Source organism: Sabethes cyaneus, chromosome 2 (genome assembly GCF_943734655.1).
Source record: "Sabethes cyaneus chromosome 2, idSabCyanKW18_F2, whole genome shotgun sequence".
Taxonomy (NCBI): domain Eukaryota; kingdom Metazoa; phylum Arthropoda; class Insecta; order Diptera; family Culicidae; genus Sabethes; species Sabethes cyaneus.
In genome coordinates, this window is record NC_071354.1 from 49988314 (window position 1) to 50011767 (window position 23454).

At 40.1% G+C, this 23454-nt stretch overlaps 2 protein-coding genes across 3 annotated transcripts; one reads left to right on the top strand and one right to left on the bottom strand.

Annotated features, from left to right (window-relative positions):
* The first annotated feature begins 7215 nt into the window (after positions 1-7215).
* Positions 7216-8823, top strand: LOC128737330 (serine/threonine-protein phosphatase 2A regulatory subunit B'' subunit gamma-like). Its single transcript, XM_053831947.1, has 2 exons — positions 7216-7331; positions 7389-8823. Exons 1-2 carry the CDS (start codon positions 7277-7279, stop codon positions 8726-8728), a joined length of 1395 nt encoding a protein of 464 aa, XP_053687922.1. The 5' UTR covers positions 7216-7276; the 3' UTR covers positions 8729-8823.
* A 138-nt stretch (positions 8824-8961) lies between these two features.
* LOC128737118 (uncharacterized) lies at positions 8962-21887 on the bottom strand. 2 transcript variants are annotated; one of them, XM_053831683.1, is made up of 6 exons: positions 21859-21887; positions 21497-21794; positions 21375-21417; positions 20651-21306; positions 9750-9872; positions 8962-9673 (listed from the first exon to the last, which is right to left on the bottom strand). In XM_053831683.1, the coding sequence occupies exons 2-6, from the start codon at positions 21777-21779 to the stop codon at positions 9096-9098; spliced, it is 1683 nt and encodes a 560-aa protein (XP_053687658.1). In that variant the 5' UTR covers positions 21780-21794; positions 21859-21887; the 3' UTR covers positions 8962-9095. The 2 variants fall into 2 exon arrangements, with proteins under 2 accessions (XP_053687658.1, XP_053687659.1); XM_053831684.1 differs by lacking the exons at positions 8962-9673; positions 9750-9872 and adding an exon at positions 11988-14954.
* Between the last annotated feature and the right edge of the window lie 1567 nt (positions 21888-23454).

Below are 23454 nucleotides of genomic sequence, written 5' to 3' on the forward strand. Positions count from 1 at the left end.
AGGAAGATTATTGGTAACCTAATAATAATCTCTATTATTATCAAACTTTACATACCTATCAATTAACCGAAACGATTCTTTTGAGACCAAGATACCATGAAGGCACATCATTTTTATCTCTCAGCCAAATGGTTGATTTTAAAAAAAATTGAGTCAATGTAGTCAACGGACCTTGCTTCACTTCTCTGCTTTAGTTAGGAGCATTCTATACCTACTGTAGTTTTTGACTCAATCTCTAAAAACTGATTATATTTTGATTGAGCGGTCGGAGTGCGTTCAAAACACACACATTCTTCAACACAAAACCAAAAAGAACTATTCACTTGAACGATACGCTGCTTTTTATTGATTCAAATTTTTGTGTGACATCCGGTTTTGCAATCATTCATATAGCACCATAGACGGTGCTAAAATGAACCTCTTTCATTAAAAACATCTTCACTGAATATAAACCAGAGCTGCAGTTGCAGAGAATCCGGAAAGCAAATACGTTCTCCTGCCTGCTGCGGAACAGAGCACCATTTACAGCTTTAGCTTGGTACGTCTCCAGTGGCGGCGCTTAGCGTTGTAGCTGCAACGGGAAATGCAAATTGTTCAAATACCGTCGAATTTTGGTTGCGAAACCGATGTCGACTTACCGGATCGTGTTGCCTGTACGCATCCGAATCCACTGTGGAATGGGTCTGTTTTGCTTGAGCTTTTTAGCAAGCTTCTGCTTGATCCGGAAGGTTTTATGGGCCGACTGCAAACGGAGACGGATATTAGTCGGATGGCAATGATAATTTTAAAGCAATTTTCGCAATATATTTTGTAAATATCGAAATAAACACAAATTTTAGCTTACCATTTCGGTACGATGTGTTCTCTTCGCTTCGAAATTACGGAAAAGAGAGTGTCAAAGTAGCGGAACTAGAGGAACGCAATTTTACTGACAGATGATAAACGCAAATTTCTTTTGTTCAAGTGATGCCATCTAGCGACGATACATGAACCACCCAATAAAATTTTTTCCCTGCTTAAAGCATCGATGACGCTGGGGGTGAGTTAACAGGTTGCCAAAAAGGGAAATGGCGACCCAACTAACAATTTCAGGCTGATCAAACGCTTTCATAGCTGATTTTATTCAACCTGTGGCTGAACTATGGTTTAGGTTTAGAAATAAAAACCTTTTTTTCAGCTCTTAAACATCTAAATCTAGAGATTTTATCAAGCTTCAGACTTATTTAAAGCTGCTGTCGAAGCTGCGATGAAGCTTATCCCTTTATAAGGCAGTGGCAACTATATTGCCACCAACGAAAAATATTGTTTTTGCTTTTCTAACAATATCGTTTTAGCATATTATGTACTCAATATGTTCTGATAGCCTTTGGCAACATTCTCAATGTTTTTAAAACGCTGAATTTGTAAAAATGGTAATTTACGAACCGCTTTTATGAAAACAAATCTTGGTTCTTGAGTGTCAACAGTAAATTTGGTTTAAATTCGTAGAAAAACACATTAAATTGGAAACTTTTTGGATGGTAATATTCAGTTTACGGCGTTTTGTGATAGATTATGCAGATTTATCCAAAAACTTAGAACCAATATTCGAGAACATGTTTTTTGGGCTTAACGGGCTGCGGCAAACATATTGCCACCAACCCCAGGTAACCAATAAGCATTAGTATAAGCAGTAAATCAATCGTTTATTAGCATCACTGGCGTTTTATACTGCAGGTTGCTGTTTATCAGCATTTTGACTGCATAACTGTTGTAGATTGGCATCCACAATTCCATTTAAATTCTTTTTGTCGGTAACTAGCTGCAAATAAGCATTGTCAGCACTATGAGAGGGCAAGCAGTAAAGCAGCCGCATATTTTGCCAAAATAGCATTTAACCCTTTATAAGGCAGTGGCAACTATATTGCCACCAACAAAAATTTTTTATTTTGCTTCTATAATTATATTGATGTCATTATAGACGCAATACAAATATTTTTCGTTGGTGGCAAAATAATTGCCACGGCCTTAAAAAGGGTTAAGTAGCATTTAAGGCAACTTAAATGCTTATTGGCTTGCATTTAAATTGCATTGGAAATGCTTATTGGTTACCTGGGACGTTTTGCGCTAGACGGGCAATGGCTACTATATTGCCACCAATTTTTTCAAGTTTTCCAGCTATTTTTCCAGCAAAAAAAGCTAAATGTTAACGAATACTTTGTATAGTTGTAGATTTAAATGGTAGTACTTGATCAGTTTCTTAAAAGTGATCCTGCGAGCGGGTGTCAAAAATATTATCACCAACGTTTTACGCCAGACAGGCAGCGGCAACTATATTGCCACCAACGTTTTGCACCAGACGGGCAGTGGCAAACATATTGCCACCAACATTTTGCGCTCGAGGGGCAGTGGCAACTATATTGCCACCAATTTTTTCAAGTTTTTCAGCAATTTTCTCAACAAAAAGAATATAAATGGGTTCTACCGAATGTTAACATTATATTTTGCTGAAGTTTGTGTTAATTCCACGCGTAGTTGCCACGGCCTTATAAAGGATTAATAGAGGTTTTTGCGCGCTTTTCAATAGCCAATTTACGCAATGCTGTTAATTCTATTTTTAGAACGAGAAATAGTTTTGCAATATGCTCTTTCAGTCGCTTAATCAACGACTCATCAACCTTTATGCAGCCAAAAAAATCTATTTTTAAATTTAAAAAAATGGAACGCGTCATTTTTATTTTGCCGTGAACATTGTTCGAGCGCGATATATGTAATTTCGAATAATTTTAATTCGTATAAGTAAGTTAGCTAATTAAAAATGCATGTCTGTTTTTTCGGGGATTGAACCCGCCATCTTTTGATCCATAAGCACTCACCGTATGATCCGCCCCATTTGCATCTGCAGAACAAACAGTGAGAATATTTTTACACCTGAAGCCTAGCCCGCCTAGCGTGAAGCAGTCGATAAGGTCGATAACTGACAAACTTTTGCTGTCAGCCGAATTGCGAAATTCTATGATCTGACAGTATGTGTGCTGAGCGCCGACAGAAAACTTGGTAGAAGTTTGTAAAGCCACTTTAACCCCCTTAAGCAGCCTTAAAGTAGTTTGAAAACTGTGAGTCTAATGAAAGCTTCCACTCTACACTTTAACACTTTTAAGCAGTCGTAAAACGGCTTGATGTTTATGGTTGTTTAGCAGAAAAATCCACTATTAAGCTTGTTTATCAGCTCTTGGGATAGAACTGATTTGAAAAACTTAAAGTAGTTTAAACATCACTTATTTAAACACCATTTGAGTGCTTACTTTATGCAGCTTTGATCGCCTTAAACCAACTTGTAAACAGCCATTGCTCTTGCAATTCAGCTACCGTTGTTACTTGGGGAGCTGATCGTAAACTCGCCCACAGTGTTCAGTGTCATCTCGCCGCCAGGATAAATAATTATAAGATTGCTTGATAGTAGAACGGGGTAGATCACTTCCTGCATAAATATTCAATATGTGATAAATCCGGAGTGATTCGCGATTGGGGCTTAACTAACAAATTGTAAACAAATCGTTTTATTACACCATCCTTGCGTTATACATATATATCGGCTTGCAAAAATATCTGTAAACAATAAAAAAATAACCAAAAATAACAAATTACACGTCACACTCGAAATTATATGGCTGTATAGTACCTGTATATAAATACAGTGAACTATCGGAAAAGTTAATCGATTGCGGGGAATGGGTCGATTAACTTTTCCGAAATATTAACTTTTCCGAGTAGTCCTAAAAATCATTGAAAATGATAAATACAAAAGTGAAAAATGCAATCCAGGATATAGGATACACATTTTTATGTATTTGTAGAAATTCTAATGGAAAGAAATATGTTGTAAGACCTTTATGAAATAATACTTAGTTTCTTTCAGAAAGTTTAAAATAGTCGGTTCACTAGTTTACTTTTGTTTTTTCGTAGTCTGCGACTAGACTAGACTGAAATAACTATGTGCCCGTATGAGAAATAAAGATAGAAGGTAAACACATGTGTGTGGACGAACGCTTGGACAACCAATAAATACAAACTCTCAGAAAAGTTAAGGCAAAAATGAACTTTTTAGGGTGTTGCATGAGAGCTGCTATTCGCTTAACTTTTCTGAACTATTAACTTTTCAGAGATTTAACTTTTCCGAGAGTCCACTGTATTTCTTGGGACGCATCTTATTTTATTTCCGTTTCTCTTTTTTGACGTAGGACTACGTCTTTGTTTACTATACTGGGACTGGGTAGCACTTTGTAAAAACGAAAATAGAAGTGTAACGTTTGAATGAAACCCAGGTAACCAATAAGCATTAGTATAAGCAGTAAATCAATCGTTTATTAGCATCCCTGGCGTTTTATAATGCAGGTTGCTGTTTATCAGCATTTTGATTGCATAACTGTTGTAAATTGGCATCCACAATTCTATTTAAATTCTTCTTGTCGGTAACAAGCTGCAAATAAGCATTGTCAGCACTATAAGCGGGCTAGCAGTAAAGTAGCCGCATATTTTGCCAAAATAGCATTTGGGTAGCATTTAAGGCAACTTAAATGCTTATTGGTTTGCGTTTAAATTGCATTGGAAATGCTTATTGGTTACCTGGGAAGATTTCAAATGCTAATAACTACTAAACTACTGAACGAAACTGAACAAATTATATGTCGTTGGATAGATAAAATGACCAGCAATTTTATTGGGGGGGTAAGAAAGCAATTTTAAGGACGGCGTAAGAGGGGGGCTCCTATACAAATGAAACACAAATTTCCTCAAAACTCTTGAACTAATCAAGGAAATGGAACCAAATGTGGCATATGGGGGTTTCCGAAGGCAGGATTTTTTTCTACGGTGTACAGAGACCTCTTCTCTCTAATTAAACAATGACACTCACAGATTCTTATAAACATACATATGTATGTATGTATGTAAGGGGTTAGCCACCATCACCTCAAGGGTTTCCCATTGTATGCAAGTAGAATTACTGCAGAATCGAATTTATCTACCTAGCAACTTTCATGTCAATGCTGTTCGTGAAGGACCAAAAGGGGTTGGGTGGATCTATAAGCAATGTCGCTTATATGATTCCACGGGATATAAGACACTCCTTCCAGCATAGACTTCTGGTTTCTAGATACATAACTTCGCCGTGCAAACTTATCTTGCGTGATGATTTGTGTGCTAGAAGGGCGCGTCAAAATCCTCTCCAACCTTATATGACTTGGGCTGGTTACCACATCCCTCATCCAGTCTTCGATTCATTCGATACCCTGATGCTCCCTCCCCTTTACTATAACGATGGTATATGGCAATATAATAAAAATGTGTTATAGGAATATACAATATATGATAGTTACTTAATATAGCAACAATGATTTTACCATCAAATATTCACGTATGATATATATGACTAAATGTTACTCATGTGTGTGTGTGTGTGTGTGTGTGTGTGTGTGTGTGTGTATGTGTATATGTGTGTGTGTGTGTGTGTGTGTGTGTGTGTATATGTATGTGTATATGTGTGTGTGTGTGTGTGTGTGTGTGTGTGTGTATAACCTATCTATCTCCCACTGTCCAGCAGTGATATTATGAAAAAAAGATAGCTGCAGCGATGCTTTATCTCTGTAATTATCTTAGTTTCGGGTTATAGGTGGTGTTAGCTCTACTGACTATCCAAAGACCCATGAAGAATGACTGAGTACTTGCAGCGCATTCCGGAATCATTTTCTATTCAGATAGTAATACTAGAATCATATGGACTTTACTGTTACATTCAGACTTTCAACTCGTTTGGTATGTTATTACCAAAAGGGTCGACCCGTATATAGTAACATTCGACTTGGAACGATCTTACCAAATTGTTGAGAATTATGGGCGTGCGTCGAAATAACCTTCAGTATGAAGAAATCTTGGAAGAAATCAACGTATCTGGCATTACTGCTCTGAAAATTATCACAACAGCTCAATAAAGTAGTAGGTTGCGATTGCGAGCTTTCTGGTATTTTCGCACTAACTTATAATTGATATATGCAAATAAAATTCTTTACATTATTCTTATTCAATTTTACACAATCATTCTTTTTTCCACAAATCAATAACAATCTGGCGGTTGGCAGTTCATTCGTTTTGCTTTGATAAGGGTTCTAACATCGCCTAATATTTTACGCACTTGACTGAAAGTAGTAATAACATGCTGTTTCATTCTCTCACACACTAGCATGTTGTCAACAAAGCATTGCCGCACATCCGGCCTACTAGATAAATATTTACGAATAAATATTCCTACAATTCGCGCTGACGGCATTAAACGATCTCTAGCACACTCATAGCAATTCCCCTATGTAAGTGTGGGTGAAAATCTGCCAAAAACTTTCGATCGCTTGCGCTCTTAAACTTATTCCTATTCTGCTTCACCCCTACAGTCAACTTTTGGAGGTGGCAGCAGCTTACGTACGTCAACGCGAATTAAGCCCATGAAGCGTTCGATATACACTTTTAACCCCGAATAATTCAGCTGATGTCACACTTTTTTTATGATTCAAGCAGTTTGTACCCCCCGCTTAAAGATATTTTCTTGCGCTTCAACACCAACACAATGAGTCAACCTTATGCTTTAGGAAAATCCGGAAAACCATTCGAAACAACTCCCTATCTTCCACTTTCATGTGTATCACGCGCGGATTACTATTTGTGATAAACTTTTGAAACGAAACTGATTTTTAGCACTAAAATACCACCGAATAATGATTAAATTTTAACATGAACCGAGACGCACACCTGTGGTGAACCGTGTACCCAGATCATCTGATTCTTATAAACATACATATATGCCAGAAATGCAGTTTACATTAGTCTTTGATCTGATATAGTCCTACGTCACCCTTTGGTACAATCCTTAGGGCTGTATACCTTGTAGTTTTTCTCCAAATCGTAGCCTCAGAATAACTTTGTCGTACGACGTTGGACGGACCCAAGCGAAATTTTTGCTTGCGTTGGACGAACAATCATCGATTCTTATTGACAACACGATACAAGAAAATTAGGAGGGATTTTTTATCGGGTTACCCGACAATAATGAAAACTGCGTTTATTCTATTACGACCTTACGTCTAGTACTTCTATTGAAGTATCAGTTTTCAATTACCAGACTAGCTGCAAAAATTTAATAAACAACAACAAAAAATTGTATAAACAATACAAATTCCGGGTTTTAGCATACAAACTAAGAGTTTATGATTATTAACAGATAAATAGTTCTGCTGTGCTGTTCATAAGGATGAATCAATTTAGAGAAAAGTTGCTTAGCAATCTTAGCAAAAAAGGATGTGACGGTAGGTACAAATGCATGCTACCATCGGAACATCAGTTACTGTAATTTTTATTTTTAGAAATTCGCCACCAATTTCCGTTCCAGACGGACGACGAAATCGAGGATATACTTTTTCAACGTTACCGGCAGGACATGGGTAACACCAATGCGAACCTGAAACAATCGATAGAGAAAAGCAAATCATCGGAATCCTATCGTTTCATACCACAGTTCCACTTTGAACTACCGAAAAACACCGATAGTCTAGCGCAAAAGCTTCGCGAGGAAGCAAGGACACTATTTTTGCAGAAACGTAGCAAAGAATTGTTGGATAATAATGAACTGAAGCTGCTGTGGAGCTTGCTGGAAAAGCACCACTCGCCACCGTTGATGGGTGACGAGCAATACATTAACTATGAGAACTATTGCAAAGTGGCATCGATAGCGGGAGAAAAATTCAAACGCTATTTAACGGCATCCACGTTTGCCCGGCTGGTTGTGGCCAGTAGCTACCCGGGGAAAATAAGTGTAATGTCCCTGTTTAATTACGCGATGCGTAAGGTTTGGCTGCAGCAGACCAGAATCGGACTATCGCTGTACGATTACACGGGACAGGGTTATCTAAACGAATCGGATTTGGAGTCATATATTTTGGAACTCATTCCGACATTCCCCCAACTGGAGGGTTTGGAGAAATCATTCCACAGTTTTTACGTTTGCACAACGGTGCGGAAGTTTTTCTTTTTTCTTGATCCACTGCGAACGGGAAGGATTCGGATACGGGACATTCTGACGTGTAGCTTTTTGGACGATTTGTTGGAACTGCGTGATGAGGAAATTCCGAAGGATGCTCAAGAGATGAATTGGTTTTCGGCCCCGTCTGCACTGAGTGTGTACGGGCATTACTTGAACTTGGATAAAGATCACAACGGAATGCTTAGCAAAAAGGAGCTTATTGGTTATGGCTCTGGGACGCTTACTCCTATCTTTTTGGATCGCGTGTTTGCCGAATGTCTTACGTATGATGGAGAGATGGATTACAAAACGTATCTTGATTTTGTACTTGCTTTGGAGAACCGATCGGAACCGCAGAGCCTGCACTATCTGTTTCGAATCTTGGACGTGGAGCACAAGGGATACCTGACTGCGTTCACTTTGAATTATTTTTTCAAGGGAATTCAGGATGAAATTTCGGCTCATCGTGCGGAGCCGGTCAATTTTGCCGATATTAAGGACGAGATATTCGACATGGTCAAACCGGTGGATCCCACCCGGATAACGCTGAAGGATTTGATTAGCAGTGGCCACGGAGAAACCGTGGTGTCCATTCTGATCGAGTTCCACAAGTTTTGGGCCTACGAAAACCGAGAGGTGATGGTAACGGACTCGACGGCCGCGGAAGAAACGCACAACTTATGATACACGGCCGGTTTTAGGTGTTGCGAGCCGGAGGAGGATGAGGAAATTACCGTTTTTTGAACCGGTAGACTGCCTTTTTTATTAGAATAGTAAGGTACGAGTAGGAATGCTATTAAATGAACTAGGTCTAAACCTTAACAACGGGTTGTTTGATTTGCTGTGATGCGAATATGATCGGAGTTCTATCAAAACGACCCAAAGATTGGAAACATTAGCTTTTAAAACGGTTGGTTTTTACTGTCATCGTATTGTCGCACCCTATCAACAAAAACATGTACTCTATTTCTTAAATCATCCACAAACGAGCAAATTGCATAGCGAAACAAACAAGAGCTTATCTGTGACAAAACCTTTATCATTGAACCTTTCATGTTCTAGAAGATTTTGCGGTGGTGGGTGGGTGTTTACCTCGCCGATCTTCAAAACATCCAGAGCTCGCCTTCTGTAACGCACGATGGATTCTGCTACTGTCAATACACAGCGTGTTCATGAACATGGGCTTGCAAACTGCTATGCTCACATCACCGGCTTGTAAATAATACCGCCTGGAGTAGTGCTTCTTCCAGTTATCCGGATCGACAGCCCTCCTCCTATCAACCATCGAAACACGGGTTGATTCAGCAATAAATGCTGTTTGCATTGCCCATGAGCCATTTTCATAAAATTGCTTAAAATTGGCTAGACGTTGCTCGAAGGATATTTTGTAGGAACACCTGTTTCGGCAACCGCAGTGGTAATCGATTTGAATCTTCTTAGCCGGAACGGACACTCCCCGTGTGTTGATGTATGATTTACCTGCAGCTCTATTGCGCTTACGAACGTTTTTCTTCCATCGTACAGGTTCAGCGTGTTTACGTTTTATGCGACGCGCCGGCGAATCAACGTCCCCCTCCTGGTGAGAATCGGAAACTTCTTCGATAGACGCAAACGCAACGTTTTCTGGTTCTAAAATGTTATGATCGAAGAAATGTAAAAACCAAATGTCCAACCAAAGTGAACCAAGTTCGGAAAAGTTTATTACCTATAGCACTATTATAGCCTCTGAAAGTTCGTTCGTCCTCCATGAGCAAGTCATCTTCGATAACGGAATACTCCCCTTTATGCTGTGAGCTTATGTCTTCCACAATTTTTCCGAATTTTGAAGCTTAAAGAGAATGAAAACCAAAGTAATGTAGCTGCCAGGCAACGAAAACTTAATTTTCTACATTCAGCCAGAGCGCACCAAGTAAATGCTAATTTTATATGCATTTATTCACGTTTGATGTTCTTCACAAGATTATTGTATCTTTGTTAATGAAAATAAATTTATTTAAAAATACATTGCACTTGGTGCGAAATGGCAGAACGCAATTTGGCAAAATGCAGGCTGTTAATTGACGAATTTTGAATATCATTAGTCAAAACTTTCGGCTATTTATTGATCAAAGCAAACTGCGCAAGTAGAAGTGAAATTTTCAAATGTCACATTTTGGTCATATTTGCTAAAAACAGTTTGTCTGGTTTTGCTAACAACTTAGATCATTCATCTTGGATCCTCGCGATTGCTCGGCGTAAATGCTAACCACAACACCGTGATTGAATCTGGCACATGACTTCTATCCTTTCACGGGCACCCTCGTAGGTTTTCTGGCCATCCACATCTGCTTCGCTTCAACTGCGTATAGACAGGTGGCCTAGTTAGCGTTGTTTATCCATTGGTTGTCTCCATTTTTATTGCAGCTGCACCATAATCTGTGCCATTACACTGTTGACGACTTTCCAAGTTGTGGGCATTCGAAGACAATGTGCTCCGCTGTTTCTTCTACCTGTCCGCATTCTGGGCGGTGCAGGTATTGCCTGAAATAACCGTTCTCCGACAGAAACTATGTCAAGTGGAAGCTGACTTGCCCATGATTCCTGTTCAACCAGGTCCATCCATCTCGACCCTGGTCCAATCCTGCTGTCATTTAGCCAACGATGCCTCTCTCACCATCTTCCGAATTTCTCTGATGTGTCCTCGTCTGTATCATTCGTTATCTTCCTCCAGGATGATGTCGATGGGAAGGATTCCGGCGATAACACATACTGCCTTCGATGATATGGATCTGTACGCACTGGGTAGTATTCTCACGGCCATGAGCTGGAAGGTACTATTTAGCATTGCGCGATTCCACTTGGTTTGCAGCACTGCAATCCAGGTTGGGGCTTCATGTCGTAGTACCGACGATGATACACTGGCCAGTAGCCGTCGTTTGCTGCTACTAGGCCCGTACCTATTCGGCATAATGCTGGCTAACGCGTTAATAATCTTTGCTTTCCGCAGACATGTCGGCCTATATGCTGTTGGATTTTCTCCTGGCTTCGGCAACAGCACTGTCTTCTGCATTTTCCACCTATCCGGGAAGCGACCACCGTCTAGGCATTTCTGTAGCACTGTCCTGAACAAATTCGGCCACGCTTGTATCGCTGCCTTCAGGGCCGCATTGGGGCTTCCATCCGGACGTGACGGTTTCTTGATCATCAACTTTATCCTCTTCTTCTAAACCGTACGGCGTTGGTGGCCACATCGTAGGGTCGTGCGTCGGGAAAAGTCCTTCCACGATAACCTTCAGCTTATCTGAGCACAGTTCTGTTCAAACCAAATTAACTTTGAATTATATACAACACTAAGGACCAACCCTTCGTTAAATTTTTAATTATGTTTTGCATTGGCTTCTTTCATAATAAATTGTGTTCCTTTTTTAGGTATTTCGATAAATGTTTCAATTTATTTTCAATATAGAAAAAAAGTTATGAAAAAAATTTGCAATATAAAATCAAAGTTTATAAAATAAAAAAAAAATCTATTGAAAAGCGAAAAAAATATTAAAATTTAGAAATTCAACTTGTTTAATGAAATTACCTATTCGTCGATTTGTCTATTACCGAACGTCGTTTGACGTTCCCTATCAGCATTTAAAATATCTTTGGAAGATCAAAATTTGCAGTCATCTTTCTATTGTGTCTAATATGTTCTATTGCCATACCTAAAATCATCGTACGAAACGGGTGCCTGAATTTTATACGAGTGCTTAGTTAAAGGACTTAAGAAAGGAAATATTTAAAACCGCTTAATTCAAACATTATAACTTTTGAGACATGCGTCACAGAGCAAATACAGGGTGTTAGGCTGCTTAGTGCAGCTATTTCAGGGAGTGATAGAGGACCACATTTGATGAAAAAAAATCCTTCTACGCATACCTATAAAAATGGATTTCTGTCTGTCTGTCTGTCTGTCTGTCCGTATGTTTCTTATAGAAGCGAAAACTACTAAACCGATCGGCGTGAAAATTTGCATGTAGGGGTTTTTGGGACCAGGGAAGGTTCTTATGATGGTTAGAGACCCCTGCCCCCACTAAGAGGGGGGGCTTCCATACAAATGAAATACAAATCATGTGAAGGTTTTTGGAGGCAAGAATTTTTTCTATGGTGAATTAGGACCCCTCTCCACTTTAGGAGGGGGCTCCTATACAAAAGAAAAACTACAAGGTATACAGCCCTAAGGGTTGTACGAAAGGGCGACGTAGGACTATATCCGATCACTAATCAAAGACTAATATAAACTGCATTTCTGGCATATGCAGGGTGGCCACAGAACTTCTTGGAAAAAATTCCCGACTTTTTCCCGATCGGATTCTAGTTTTTCCCGACAGAAACTTCCTTTATTTTTCCGTTATAAAATAAAGGTAATATATGCTGTGAATATTACAGAACAAAGCTCAAGGATCAAAACTATCACTCTACTACGAGTCTACGAAGTGCACTTGTCGATTCTGTCACGAAACAGAAGTGGAAGCCAAAAAGCAGGTATCTTTATGGACAGCCTTGGCACGACTGACTCTCAAGTCCACTAAGTGTGCATCCTAATTAGTTTAAGAGTGCAGCACAACTAAAGGAACTTTCCCGCCAAAACACAGGTTCATTATTCAGGGTGCCTGGACCCCGGACACTGCGAAAACGAGAGTAATGAGCTTGCTGACAGCCTAGCGAAACAAGGATCAGCGAAACAGCAGACAGCAGCGCATCAACGATACGCTGAGCTCAGGATGGCTATTAAGAAGTCTTGTAAGCAGGACTAGAGAGCCAGGGTCAACTATCTAGCTGATGAATGACGACGTTACTTTTTGCAGCCTTCCACTAGGGGCAAGCCCATCTTTGTCAGCCCAGATGATGCATCAGCTTTTTAGCAATATATTAGCAATAAGGGAGCTGCAACTTTTCCGATGGACTGGATGCAGGGCATATTGATCAAAGTCCCTAGAAAAAGGAGACCTAACTGAATGCGGTAACTGGCGTGGCATCGTGTTGCTTTGCGTTACTCTCAAATTACTCTGTAAGGTAATCCTCAACCGGATCCGGGAGAAAATCGACACTGCTCTCTGGCAATAGCAAACTAGATTCCCTGCCAATCGATGTGTGGATCATAACACGACTCTCCGTATTATGTTGGAGCAAGTCATCGAAATTCCGACCTGTTTTTACTTGTTGATTTCGAGAAAGTATTCGACCGAAACAAGAAAACATCTGAGGCGCACTAAGGCGTAGATGAGTTTCTGATAAAGTAGTCTATCTCATTGTTTTAGTGAAAATTGATTCATGATGGCCTCCTGCCGGACCCTATATATGTTACTGCAGCAGTGACATAAGGCTACCTATGTACTGCCACCGCAATTGTTCCTAGTTTTGATGGACGAGATTTTAATTAGAACCATTGACAGTGAACTAGACCGAGGATTACCCTGGAGTCGTTTGACTTAGCCGCCCAATTAGCTTCGAGGTACGATGCTGGTCTAACAAGCCAGTCATCGTATGTTCGAATCTATAGAGTCAGCAGGATTGTTACACTGGGCCCGTAGTTTTCCTGTACAACCGGCTGCGAAGTCTGTCGATAAAGAAGGGTAATATCTAAAGACGGTTTTAGCCCAAGATTTTGCTTTTGCTTTGCTTTTGACTTTGGCCGACGACATTCTCTTGCTCTGCTGAGGACAATATGATATGCAGAACAACCTTGATGACAACTCCAAGATAGTAGGTCTCAAATTCAACGTCGCGACGACCAAATTAGTGAGATTAAACATCATTAGTCCATCTAATTTCAAAGTTAGACACATGTATCAGGATGGCCAGGGATTTGGGACTTTGGAATTCGGGCTCAACACACGAATCAGATTACTGTACTGATCCAAACACGAATGTTCAATTTAAACGTGAAATTCGTTCGATTGCCTGCAAGACGTAGTCCTTGTCGATAGAGACAACTGCAGGTCTTCGTTCTGCATCATTCAGGGTTGTTGGCCTCACACTTGGATTTCTAATTAGGAACTCTATCCGTCAATATCGCCATATAGAAACAGAGATTCGGAAGCGTAAGTGGAGAAGCATCTGATATATTTTGAGAAGAGGAGCGAACGAAATCGGCAGGAAGACACTCAACAGGAGAGCAGAGGAAGCATATCTAGAAGCTACTGACGGCATGGTCTTGTTAACTGTATTTGGATTATTATTGGAACCCCACCTTGCGACAGATGGCAGATGGCAGATAACCGTCCACCAACCACACTTGATACCTTTGTTCTGCCGAACCACAAGCCAACGGACATGAACACGACATGGAAGGAGACGGTTAGCAATAATTGGAGCTCTCTTCTGTTGCGGAACTGAACCACTGCGTCCAATATTTTGAATTATTGTAATATTCCCCGTTTTTATCTTGTTTCTGATGACTTAATTTCTGATGCGTACATGTCCGTTGGCTTGTGGTTCGGCAGAACAACGGGATCAAGTCCAGCAACGTACCTTGTACCTTGAAACCAACTGGAAGGCTGTACCCTTCACACACCACAATTTCGAAAAAACTGATACAGAGAGTGCCATACGCTCACAGCTATAGACGGTTTTCAGTTCGTCTTTGCAGGTGGAGGAAATTCCTGGTACGAAGATTTCGTTCGAGGTCTAAAGTTTCATATGTCTCAGAATTGCAGGGGTGTCGACATGTCTCCCAGATTCTATCAAGGAATTCAACTTGAACATCTTTACGTAAATTCATGAATTCCCGATTTATAGTAATTTTCACCAAATTCCAAAACTTTTTCCCGCATTTTTCCCGACAGGTTCCAATTCCGGACTTTTTCCCGCATTTCCCGAGTCTGTGGCCACCCTGCATATGTATGTTTATAAGAATCTGTGAGTGCCATTGTTTAAGTGAATGCTAAAAAGAGAAGAGCAAAATATTCAGATTCAATTCTTCATTGAATGCAATCGTGGATTTGAAAATACGTGGACGTGGGTTCATAAGTACAACGCCTGCAATGATTGAGACATAGAGATTTCTTTTAAGAATCACTTGTGTGCAGGCTTGGCGTACACTTTTCGCTTTGATTTTGCTCTTTTGATTGGTGCTCCTCAACCAAACAGAATTTGAAAAAGTGGTGTATGGGGCATTTATAGAACTAGTAATTATCTATAACGTTGCTGAAGAAAGTGAAGCTTTATCTTTAGTATTTACGGCGCTGTACGGTTGCAACGCCGTTGGTAGCAAAAAGAGCGCTCTTTTTGCTACAAAGAGGGTAGCAGCCTTATAGCGCCATAAATACAAAATGCACAGTAATGCTTTCTTCAGTAATATTATAGATTGTAACAAATTCTACACACACCCCATACATCACTTTTTCAAATTTTGCTTGGCTGAGAAGCAGTAATCAAAAGAGCAAAATCTGTTTCTGTTTCTGTTTCTGTTTGCAGCACAAGGTGGGGCAGTTAGAGCCAAGTCTGTCCAGGGCTGAGATAAGGTGGTTGTGATAATGTTAAAAGAATCCGTGCGGATTACGCTAGCTCCATAATGTATTGGTGATTATGGATTAATGGGCGGAAGAAGAGTGACAGAACTTGGCTTGATATAATTGTGTGCTTGGTCAATATAGCATAAGATGGCTTGCACTTATCTTGTTTTCTCCTTCCTTTGTTTGTTTCCTCATCTTGTTCGTAGTCAATCTTAAACCTGAAGCAGGCTCCACGCCGGCCGTCCTCTCCATCGTTGTCACCAGTGTGGTCATCTGTGGCTGGTCTCTTGCCTCCCCTCACGGCAACATTATTGTTGCCGTGAGAAGAAGCGATAGAGATCAGGCAGAAAAGAAAGAAAAGAAAAGAGGAATTTTTTAGTCAACATGTTGATTGCAATTTTCAAGTTAGTAATATCACGAGAATTCTATGTCTGTCCATCACCTATGCTACTACCGACTAACTACTCGCTAGGCTGGACGCTACTCATCTCCCAAATACCCATGTCATCACGATTGACCCAGCGCTGTTCCACAACCTATGCTCATTAAAAGCCACAGCCGCCTCTTTATCTACCATCTTTGCAGTATTGTAGCTGATGGCGTAAATTTTCGAATATTTTGTGCGGAATATTATTCAAGAGCAATATTATCGCTCAGAACTATCGAAAAACTACTTGAACTTCCGAAAAATAGAGCAGATGCGATGTAATGGGGACTGGTACTCGCTCGTATTATTCCCGGTGGCATTAATTGCATATTTGTAGCGGTAGTCAACCGATTTGTCGGTATGCTCTTCAGACCGTGGTCAATTGAAATGATTCTGTAACTAAGAAGGGATGAGGTGGATCAAAAAGAACTTCACTTGGAGATATGTATATATGCCGTGTTAGGTCTTAAGTGCAAGCTGTCACTAAAGCAAGACTTAATAAGATGTTAACGACGTTGATAATTCTGTGAGGATGGTATTGAATCGAAAAATAAATCCTCATACCACGACCATATATTATGTACTATGACCCCATTTTAGGAAGTGGAAATGATTGAGGACAGCCCTTCGCTATCGCTTGAATCAGCCAGAGAATCGAATACCAGTTTTACTTGAAGAAGTTTTAACTCTAAAAAGATTTAGTTAGAATGGAATTTCAGTTGAAGTCTGCCAGCATTGGGCAATGGACAGAACAAGATATATATCGAGGCTATAAATCTTTTCGAGTGATCCACTAAGTCCGACCGCGACGACAGCCGCAAGAATGGAGAGGAGCAGGCAGCCGGTGAGTTGCCACCGTTCGACTTGATGGACTCTCCGACAGAGGCTCATCAGCATTAGGAAGGCCCTTGGGAGACAAACAGCGTCATACATGATCATTTTATGTTGTTAGTTGAATACCGTTAACGCGGTTAGTCACAAGACATGCAAATCATTCTAATAAAGGAGGGAAATAAGAAGAAAAAAAAATTATAATTACATCCAAAACAATACAATAGAGGTGACAGTAACAGCAACGATAGCAATATTAGTAATAATAGTAATAGCATAGGAAACTGATACAGGAAACACAGCTACTGACTATAACTTCCTGTCCATTAATAATTGTAATTTGGCAGCATAGGTATAAGAAGAATTTCCGACTCATCATAGAACACTCAAACATATATTCATTCGTACCTATACACCCATGCACACTCATACATGCATACACATGTATACATGCACGTGTGTGTATATTTTTCAGTGCTGTGCTGTCCATAATCGCATAACAGCCACAAATTCTATGGCAATCTCATAGAAAATGTCTCGATTACGCAAATAAAGACATCACATCATTTTTGAACACTCGTTCGTTCTAACTAGCGATACATTTTAATTTTCATGAGTAAGTCAAAATCTCATGAATGGTGGGTAGGATTTGGTTTCAGTTTTCTAGAGAAATTTCTGTGCATACCAGCAATTCATCTAGGGAACCGAGTAAGCCCTCCCGGTGCTTCGGCCCAAACGGATTGAATTTAAAATCAAATCCGTTCGATTTCGCTCCATTCCGCTTTACGAGACACATGCTACACATAAAGCTAAATTATGCAATACTACATACTACTCATATATCCAACTTAAACTATAAACATTCTACATGCGGAACTAAGAATTTTTAGGTCATTTGGCCGAAGTACGCGTCAAACCACCTACCCATGGGAGGGAAGTAATCAAAAGAGCAAAATCGAAGCGAAAAGTGTATGCCAAGCCTGCTTGTGTGCATCATAAAGGTTGAAATAGTAATGAATGACCAATCCACAGATTATTATATCAAATATGATTATGCGAAGCTTGACATATTTCAATAATCTTGCTTTAACCTCGCTTGTGGCCTTTAAAAGGGTCATTGGTTACAAATAAAATTAAAGCCAAAGCACGTTTATCGCAATTATGACTTGCCATTCGAACGTCCTTCTCTTTTGATACGAATAGCAACAGGCACGTAAGTTAGCGGGGTCGATTCACTGTCTCTTGCTCCGAAAAGGTTTTACTAGTTTACTTTCACAGCTTACCGCTTGTAGAGATCGCCTCTATCTAGATTTATCTAGTTTCCTAGATCTACTGACCCCTGCGAAATGGTACTTTCTATGAAAAGATTTTCCGTGAAATGGTACATCCCGCGTAAGGTTTTTCGCGAAATGGTATTCTGCGAAACTCTATATTCCGCGTTATGGTCAACCGAGATTTGGTGTTCCGCAAAATGGTATTCGGCGAAATGGTTTGTAATGATGGCGAATATTTAAATGCTATCCGCTTTATTTTATCAGGCTAGGCAATGGGGGGAGTTGTTTTCTACTTTACTGTGAGAAAAATTTATATATTAAAACACACTTGAACTCTCCAAAAACTTGCGAAACTCGAGATTGCAAGTTTGACCATCCGAGATTCACGATTTATGTACAACACAGTTCAATTTGTGGCAATACGAAGTTTGTCGGCTCAACTAGGTAAAATTTCAATCGTTACAGAGTTATCAAATATTTTTAGCTTTCGCTTCTGCTTGCCCTCAATTAGCTCTGATAAAAAAAACTACGTAAGCTAGTTCAATTCTGTTAGTACTTTCATTTGAGAGCTGAGAAAATTTTGTACTGAAAATTGCTCCTAAACCTCCTAGTTCATGAAATTTAGTAACTTTTTAGAAGCAAAAAGCTTTGAAATAAGTATTTCTCAAGGTGTTTTTATCAAATTTCTTCTGGAAACGTGTGATAAGACTGATTACTTTTATTCACCAATTTGAAGCTCTAGCAATGTTCTTCAATTCGTTGTTTGACTTGAAACGCCTATCTCTTTTAGATTCGTTGCAATTTTGTTTTAAATGTATGGTTTTGGGTGTTGAACTAGTATCTGAAAACTGCACGAACTCATACATCACGCATAGCACACATCTACTGCAACGGACACGGTGTGACACATATGGGAAACAATAACAAAACAGACAGCAATCAGTTTTATCACACGTTTTTAGGAGAAATTTGATGCAAATGCCTTGAGAAACATTTATTTCAAAGCCTTTTGCTTCTAAAAAGTTAGCAAATTTGATGAAATAGGAAGTTTAAAAGGAATTTTCAATACAAAATTTTCTCAGCTTTCGAAAGCAAGAAACAGAATCGAGCTAGCTTTTGTTCCAAAGCTAATTGAAGGCAAACAGAACCGAAAACTAGAAATGTTCAATAACTCTGTAACGCTTGAGATTTGACCATATGCGTAAAGGATTTTTTCGTCAAATATGGTCCTCTATCACCCTCTGAAATATCTGCACTAAGCTACCTAACACCCTGTACTTTTTCATTCATAATAATATAATCAAATTAGTTAAGGGGTCCAGAAGAAATATTATCCAGAAAAAACAATGCCCGTATCTACCTATACTTCATGGCCCAAATCTGTACGCGATAATTTTGAAACATTTCCACACAAGTCATCGTTTGATTTTCCAGGTTTACAATCACCGCAACTTTTTCGGCGTTTGCCCACAGTTTCCTATCAAGTGTCCAACATATCCGATCCTCGAGGTACTGTCCTTGTTACAGTAGTTGCAGCGGATCACCAGCTTCGATTCGGAATGCATTTTTCCGTAGTGATCCTTTAGCTGCCGGAATTGGGCGTAGTCTTGTTCGCATAACGCACACCGGAAGGTAAGCTTGCGCCACGTGTAAGTAACTTTGTTCGGCTTACCGTCACCGTTAACCAGCTGTCTAACGTGCACCATTCCGTGCTTTCTGTTGCAGTGCGATCGGCGTGCCTTCTCCGAGGAGCACGCTTGCGAGCAAAACTCGCAAATTAGCGGATGAGCTTTCAACGTATGATTGCGCAATTCTTTCTTAGAACGGAAACTCTTAGAGCACTGGTTACAATCTCGATATTTTCGATGAACCAAAACGTGGTAACGAATTGTATTGATGGACCAGAATCGTTTGCTGCAATGATGACACTTGTACAGCTTTTTTTCATCAAGCTTGCGAGATGTGTCGTTTGTTTGATCCTCGTGAAACCGCGTATGATGACTTCGGTATGCGCTGGCGTCTATGAAAGTCCGCTGGCATGGTTCGCATTTCACAGTCGAAGCTATCAGCTTAGCCCCTTGCGCATGGTATCGGTCATGGTGTGCTCTTAGCAGTGAGGCAGAGGGCAGATCGACGCCACATGAGTCGCACTGAAATCTACTTTCATGTAGCTGCATGTGTCTCTGTAGACCAATCCTGGAGTCGAAACTTTTCGGACATTTATTGCATTTAACCAATCTCGGTAAGGTCGAAGCAGGTCTAACGTTGTTCTCGGTATCGATCTTTTCACAATAGGGCTCGTGGGTGAGAAGCTTCTCTTTTGTAGGAAAATGAACATCACAGTACTGACATGGAAAAGATTTTAAAACGTAACTAAGAATCGCGTGAGTCATTAAGCCAAAAACTGACTCGCTGGTCTTGAAACAATTGCGGCAACGTAGATTTACTGTGTCAATGTGTTTATTCATGTGGAAATTTATACGTTTTTTATCGGTGTAGAATATACCGCAGATCTTGCATCGATAGTCACGTTGTTCGCATTTTTGCTTATTTGATTTTTTTGTCGTTAATATTCTTTTCATTACAGACTTACCAGAGCTAGGGGTTGCGGCAACTGCTGGCTTTTTCAACAAAGGAGTCAAATCACTCTTATCCCAAGGAGACTGTTCGCTGGAAATTGGATTATTTGGGGTTTCCTCCTTAACTGCTAACTTCTTCGACGTAACTCTTGAATCAACATTCAGTTCTTCGCTTATAGCTGCTGAAGGTGCAACATTCTCCCCTGAGTAAACATTCATGTCAATTTCGACACTATTTAGTTTAAGTTGTGCCGTAGCTTTTTTCTCTATTACCGTGGGTTTTAACAAAGCATTGTTATTGCTGGAGTCTTCGTAAAAGTCATCTTCAATCATTAATTCTTCTTTCACTATCACCGGAAGTTCAATCTGATCTTCAGTGTTAGAAAAATTCCTATTACGAACATCGATTGACGGTTGAACTCGTCTTTTTCTTATTTCGTCATTGTAGGCACGGCATTTTAGCCTGAACACATCGAAATTTTCCAATTTTGAAACGCATACTTTGCAAATTGCCGAAGGAAAATCCAATTCTACTGTTAAATCTATGTCCACTAGTTTACGTAGTAAATTTAACAGTCTTTCGTTAGGAACTTCACCGGTAGGGAAAATTGACAACAAATTGCCGGTCGAACAACAAAATCGGCAGTATGATTCCGGTTTGTCCCGAACGCTGCAAATTTAATAGGGTTTTTGTTATTCCGTCCTATTTCGTCAACGAATAATTTATTTATTACTTACAAGTTTGGAACGTCAATCGATTCGTTCGTTGTTGAAGAACAGTCTGTCATTTTTTTTAAATAGCAAATAGAAAAGATTTTGTTAAATCGCTGACCTATGCACTTGAAAGGAAAAATGCTTACCTGGCTGACACGGAAGACCTAGATTGCTGGTCAAATTAACACTATTCCCATTTATTTCTGCGGTCGGATTGGACGATTCCTTAACGCTACCGGTACGATAGCTATATTCAATGGTTGACGGGTCTGCATATTCGAGCGACAATGCATCTTCCCATTTTGTGTGCCGATGTAACTTGATCCGTTCGGTTGTCGTCGTGGATGGCTTTTTCCTTGTACGCGTAGCGATGCTCGGTATACGCCCCGGATCGTCAGGCAGGTATTTCGTTCTCAACGCGTTGGACATTGTAGCTCACCTTTACTGTAAATCAATACCAATTTAATCAATTTATTGCAAACAAAAGCCGTAAAGCTGCTTTTGTTACCTGCAACAAAAAGGCGTTCGTACTCCGATTTCCGTAAAACTTCTGTTGATGTTTACATTTTATGCTGAACTTTCATTTATATGAAGCAGGGAGGGATGGGAATGCTGTCGATATTAATCGATAGTATCGGTAATCTCAATATGTATAACGATATTTAGCCAAAAGTTTAGATTTTTATTTCTTTCTTTCAAATGTTTTTAAGAAATACAGCAGATTGTTTCTCTTTTTCCTAAAAATAAATTTAAAAAAACATATAAATACCTTTCTTGTGCAGTCATGCACAGCTTTCGGAAAACGATTCTTGAGTCAAAATGGTGGCGTCAAACGGAAGTCTGAAGACCGAGAGCAGGCTTATAAAAACCTTGGAACGGCGGAGGCAATCTACGCCAGACTAAAAACGGAGGGTAGCTGGATAGGGTTACAAATCAATGCGTCGAAAACCAAATATGGTAGGGAGAGGCTCCAGAGAAAGCAACGTTTGCCTCCCACGGACAGTGACTATTGACGGCGATGAACTGTAAGTGGTTGATGAGTTCGTATATTTGGGATCTCTGGTTACCGCCGACAATAATACGACTAGGGAGATCCAACGACGCATTCAGGCTGGAAATCGAGCCTACATTTCCCTCCCCAAGACGCTTCGATCAAGGAGCATACGCCGCCGCTGATGATGTACAAAACGCTTATCAGACTAGTACAGTACCGCCCCGCTAATCCGACAAATTTATAGCCGGATTAGCGAATTTTGACTCGATAATCCGACAGTCAAACTGACGTCAGTGTGAATTTGAAATGTGGTTTTGTTTACATCCATACGTAAACAACTCCGGAAATTTTTGAAAATATCTGTCGAAAGTACGCAATAACTATGTTTTGTACTCGGTAATGCTCAATTTCGTCAACAAAATACTTTGAAATTCTTAGTTAGTGTCCAAATAAGCGCAAGCACATCAGTTTATTGAGAGTAGCAATGAAAATATTATAGCCATGGCAAAAGTGAACGTAGTTAGAAGCAGCACCATGTGCCATTTCCATTTAGTTAGAAAGAGTGCCATTCTGACTTTAACGGAGACGCCAAACGAATGTAGTGTTCGATTGAAAGAAGTCAAGTACAATACGTTTTAATTCGGAATTTTCCGGAGTAGCGAGATCCGGACTATTGAGTCGTCGGATTATTGGGTGTCGGATTAGCGGGGGGATACTGTAGTCCTCTACGGACTTGAGACAATAACTTTGCCTAAGGAAGGCATGCGTGCACTAGCCGTATTTGAACGAAAAATGTTGCAGACTATTTTTGGCGGAGTACAAACGGAAAGAAGACAGTAGCTGAGGCGTATGAATCACGAGCTACAGGCAATGCTTGGAGAGATTCTCATCGTACACCTGGCGAAAGTTGGGAGACTACGGCGACCCGGCCAAGTCGCAAAGGTGCCGGACGATTGTGCAATGAAGTCCGTTCTCTTCAGGAACCCCACCAGCATCAGGAATAGAGGGACCCAACGTGCTAGATGGCTCGACCGGGTAGAAGCCGACTTGCGTGTGTCGAGACGTGTCGAGTACAATGGAAAATTCTTGATACGGCAAGAGCCTCCCCGG